The sequence below is a fragment of the Loxodonta africana genome, chromosome 5 (genome assembly GCF_030014295.1).
Source record: "Loxodonta africana isolate mLoxAfr1 chromosome 5, mLoxAfr1.hap2, whole genome shotgun sequence".
NCBI classification, from domain to species: Eukaryota; Metazoa; Chordata; class Mammalia; order Proboscidea; family Elephantidae; genus Loxodonta; species Loxodonta africana.
In genome coordinates, this window is record NC_087346.1 from 71,577,720 (window position 1) to 71,582,478 (window position 4,759).

The following is a 4,759-nucleotide window of genomic DNA, read 5'->3' on the forward strand; positions in this document are numbered from 1 at the left end:
CCAGTAAAGCCATGTGATCTTGAAAAGTTAGCATTCTGGTAAATAAGAAAATGTGTGAGAAAAAAAATAGTGTATATTTTTCTATTCTTTGCAAATGTCTACACTTCTTTTTAAGTTAATTTCCCTCCACCGATGAGAATAATAACAAGGACTTTTGAGATTAATCAATATTTTAAACTGGAATTTTCCTGCTGCAGTGATTATGTTTGCTGCTCCATCAGTTCAGACTTGATGGTCTGGTGACATTAGTGGTCTCTGAAAAGCTTCTTGGTGGTTTATTATCATGTTTCTGTTCTGCCCAGGTGACAAGCCCACTTACTTCCCTGTTTGTTGAATCTCGTTAAGAGCATTTCACTGTAAGGACTCTTGTGGCTCCGCAAAGGGCACAATGTCTTCGTCCTTCATGGGAAAGCATGGTGCTGGGCTGAGAGCATTGGCTGCTTTGGAGATATGTGGCTCTGTCAATGTTCCTAAATCTCATTTTCCTCATCTGTAAAGTGGGGATAGCAATAAAATGCAAGCTATTGCTTTTATGGGAAAATTAAATGAGACAATTCTTTTAAAATGCTGAGCACAGGCCCTAGCACACAGTAAACATTCAATAAATGGGAGCTCTTATTATTCAATACCTTATATACATTGTCTCTTTTTTTTTATTACACCAATAATGTCAAAACATATACATATTCAGATGTGTAAAAATATTGACTTCTCTCATTAAAAAAGCTAACTTTAGCAAGGTATACTTTATGTAACAATAAAATGCTTCCATGAGTTTTGACAATGTATACACAATCGAAATATAGAACGCTTCCACCCCCTCCTCAAATGGTTTCTATATGTGAAAAAACGAAACAAAACAGAAAAACAAAAAACTATTGATTTTATTTATATGTTTGACTATACTAAAATTGACCTGCTTCTTCCCTATGAATATCCGTCTCCCAACCCCAGGCCTAAGTAACCACTGATAAGCTTTTTATCACCATAGATTAGATTTGTTTCCTAGAGCTTCATATGAATGGAATCATGTAGCAGGCCCTCTTTTTACTTTTTTTTTTTGCTACAAAAAGAACTTTATTGCCTCCACTTGTTGCTCGGCTTGGGTGACAGCTCCAGGGTGGTTAAAAAGTTGCCTTGTGGCTGGAGGGAGAGGCTCAGGCAGAAGACTGATGGCAGGGAAGGCAGACGAGCCCTCAAAGGTCACTGGGCTCCAGAGGCTCCTAGTTGTACTTGAGGGTGAGCCTCTCAAAGAGATATTCTCCCATCTGGGCCTGGGGGCTGGCCAGCCTGTGGAGGTTGGTCAGGTGGTTGCCCATCTTCTTGAGGAGTTTCACTTCCTCATCTAGGAAATGGCTCCCCAGAAAGTCACAAAGATGGGCGTCTATGTGGATAAAACCCACAGCTTGCAGATACAAAAGTGTCTGGTTCAGGTTCTTCTCCAGGGCTGTGGTGGCTTCCATGGTGTCCAGGGTTCTACCCCACTTATCTTGGGATGGCTTCAGAGAGAGGTAGGTGTAGGAGGCCTGCAGATGCAGACTGACTACGTGGTAGACGGTAACTTCCAGTTCAGTAGAATAATTCTGACAAAACTGGGAGCTCATGATTGGTGGACAATAAGGAGCTAACTATGAAAAACAGCATTAGCTGGCCCCAGAAACAGGAGATGGCTGAGAAGATGGTCCTAGAGGTTGTGATTGGAGAAGAGGTTGAAGGGTGGTAAGTGGCTCGATGTGGAGAGTCCACGGGTCTGTTCTGTCTAAATACTGTTGAAGCGAAGAACAGACCCGCGGGACCACTGCGTGTGCTTGTCTGTAGTAGGCATTCTTTTGTATTAGTTATTTTTTTTCCCCATTCAGCGTAATGTTTTAGAAATTAATGTACATTGTTTCATGCAAAAATAGTTTATTATTATTTTTTATTGCATTTGAATTCTTTTTAGTTTTTGGTTATTATGAATAAAGCTACTATAAACATCCATGTACACATTTTTTCTTTTAATATGTTTGTTCATATGTTTTCATTTCTCTTGAGGAAATACCTGGGAGAGGGATTCCCAAGTCATTTGGGAAGTGTATGTTAAACTTTCTAACTAGCTGTCAAACAGTTTCTCAAAGCAGTTATTGTTGTTGTTAGTTGCTGTGAAGTGGATTTCAACTCATGGTGACCCTATGTGTGCAGAGTAGAACCCTTCCATAGGGTTTTCAATTTGCAGGGACGGATTAACCAGTAAGCATGATATGCACTGGCTTGCATTGAGCAAGGTATGCACAGGCTTAATTGCATTTACTTGCTAATTTGTGGCGAGCGATTTTACATGGGTTTCACCACATCTTTGATGTGGTGGGGGGCAGGTGAAATTGTGCACTGCACATTGGTGGAAAGGCACAACTGGACCTCTTCATACCTTGCTTACTGGGTAATCTGGCCCTGCAATGCACCTCTGAGTGGGTTCTAATCGCCAGTCTTTCTGCTAGTAGTCAAGCCTTAACCATTTGCCCCACCCAGGGACTACCTAAAGCAGCTATGCTGTTTTACATTTCCACCAGCAATGTCTGAGAGTTACAACTGCTCCATGTCCTCACCAACCTTGATATTGTCAATCTTGTTAATTTTAGCCCTTTGAGTGGGGCAAGTAGTTATATCTCCTTATGGTTTTAACTGCATTTCCTTTATGACATGGAGCATTTTTGCATACACTTTTTGGCATTTGTCTCAGTTTCTTAGTACTGCTATAACAGAAATACCACAAGTTTAAGGAACAGAAACTTATTTTCTCACAGTTTAGGAGGCTAGAAGTTGGAATTCAGGGCACTGGCTCTAGGGAAAGGCTCTCTCTCTCTGCAGGTTCTGGGGGAGGGCCCTTGTCTCTTTTCAGCTTCTGTTCCTTGGTTCCTTGGCAATCTTCAGCGGTGTGCATCTTCTCCTCCGTTTGTGCTTGCTTCTCAGTTCCTCATCTGCTCTTTTTATATGTCAAAAGTGATTGGTTTAAGACACACCCTACGCTGATATGATCTCATTAATGAAACAAGGAAAGTATTCCTAAAGGGGATTATATCCACTGGTATATGGGTTAGGATTTACAACATATGTTTTGGAAACAATTCATAACAGCAATTCAAGTATCTCCTCTTGTGAAATTTCTGTTCAACTATCTTGTCCAATTTAACTCATCTATTTGTATTTTTAAAAATTGAGTCATAAGAGTTCTGTGTATATTTTGGATACAAGCACCGTGCCAGATAATGTATTTTGAATAGTTTCTTCTAGAAGATACCTGGTTTGGTTTTTATGTTTTTTTTAAGGTTTATGACCCACTTGAGGTAATTTTTGTGAATAGTGATATAAGGGTCAAGGTTCACTTTTTCCATATGGATACCCCATGGTTTTAGCACCATTAAAAAAAAGAATCATCTTTCTTTTATTGAGCATATATTGACCATATATGGATGGATGTTATCTGGACTCTCTACTGTGTTCTGTTGATCTATGTGTCTATTTTTTTGCCAATGTCACTCTATTTTGATTACTGTAGTATTATATTAAGTCTTGAAATCAAGTAGTGTGAGTTCTTTTTTTTTTTTTTTTAATTGTTTTGGTCCTTCTTGTTTCTTTACAAGGAACCCTGGTAGTGCAACCACTAAGCACTTGGCTGCTAAGAAAGTTTGGCGGTTTGAACCCACCCAGTGGGTCCGCAGGAGAAAGACCTGGTAATCTGCACCTGTAAAGGTTACAGCCTAAGAAATACTAGGAAGCAGTTCTACTCAATCGCATGGGGTCACTGTGAGTTGAAACTGGCTTCAAGGCACCTACGACAAGAAAAACAACAGGTTCTTTACGGTTCCATGTAAATTTTAGAATCAACTTGTTAATTTCTACAGTAAAGCCACTGGGTTTCTGATTGGTATTATGATGATCTTTTATTAGGTTTGGTGAGAATTGACATCTAATCAATACTGAGTCTTCTGATCACGAGTGTAGGTTATGTGTCTCCATTTATTTAGGTCTTTAATTTCTCTCAGCAATATTTTATTGTTTCTATGTAAGACCTTGCACATATGAAAATAAAATTTTGTTACTAAGTATTTAATGTTTTTGGTGCGATTGCACAAGATATTGCTTTTTAACTTTAATTTTGAATTTTTTATTTCTAGAATAAGGAAATACAACTAATTTTTTTTTTTTTTTTAATAGTACAAGGTTATTCCCCTTGTATTCTACTACCTTCATGAGTTCACTTATTGTTCTAGTAAATTTTATCTAGATTCCTTAGGATTTTCTCTGTATTTGAGTATGTCATGTCTATCAGTGAGGATGGTTTTACTTCTTCCTTTACAACCTACATGTCTTTTATTTTCTTATCTTATTGCACTAGCCAGGACTTCTAGCATAAAGTTGAATAAATGTGAGAGAAGATGTCCTTGTGTCTAACCTTAGGGAAAAAATATTCAGTCTTGCACAGTTAACCGTGATGTTAACTGAGATTTTTTTTTATAATGGTTGAAGAAATTTCTTCTATATTCCTAGTTTGCAGAGAGCTTTTGACATGAATTGATGTTAATTTTTGTCGAATGCCTTTTCTGCATTTGTTGAGATGATCATATTGTATTTCTCTTTTTTCTGTTAACTTTTTAAAATGTTAAACCAACCTTTCATTTCTGGGACATACCCCATTTGATTATAGTGTTTTACTCTTTCACACATTGCTGGATTTAATTCTGCCTGAGATCCAATTATTTCACAAAATTGGATATAGATT

At 38.0% G+C, this 4,759-nt stretch overlaps 1 protein-coding gene across 1 annotated transcript; it reads right to left on the reverse strand.

The window, feature by feature from the left end:
• Positions 1–1,197: 1,197 nt before the first annotated feature.
• LOC100656602 (ferritin light chain-like) lies at positions 1,198–1,700 on the reverse strand. The gene has a single exon (XM_064286280.1). It carries the CDS (start codon positions 1,602–1,604, stop codon positions 1,224–1,226), a length of 381 nt encoding a protein of 126 aa, XP_064142350.1. The 5' UTR covers positions 1,605–1,700; the 3' UTR covers positions 1,198–1,223.
• Between the last annotated feature and the right edge of the window lie 3,059 nt (positions 1,701–4,759).

Excerpts from the sequence above, each read along its gene's own strand:
- LOC100656602 (XM_064286280.1), bottom strand. The coding sequence starts at position 1,604 with ATGAGCTCCCAGTTTTGTCAGAATTATTCTACTGAACTGGAAGTTACC.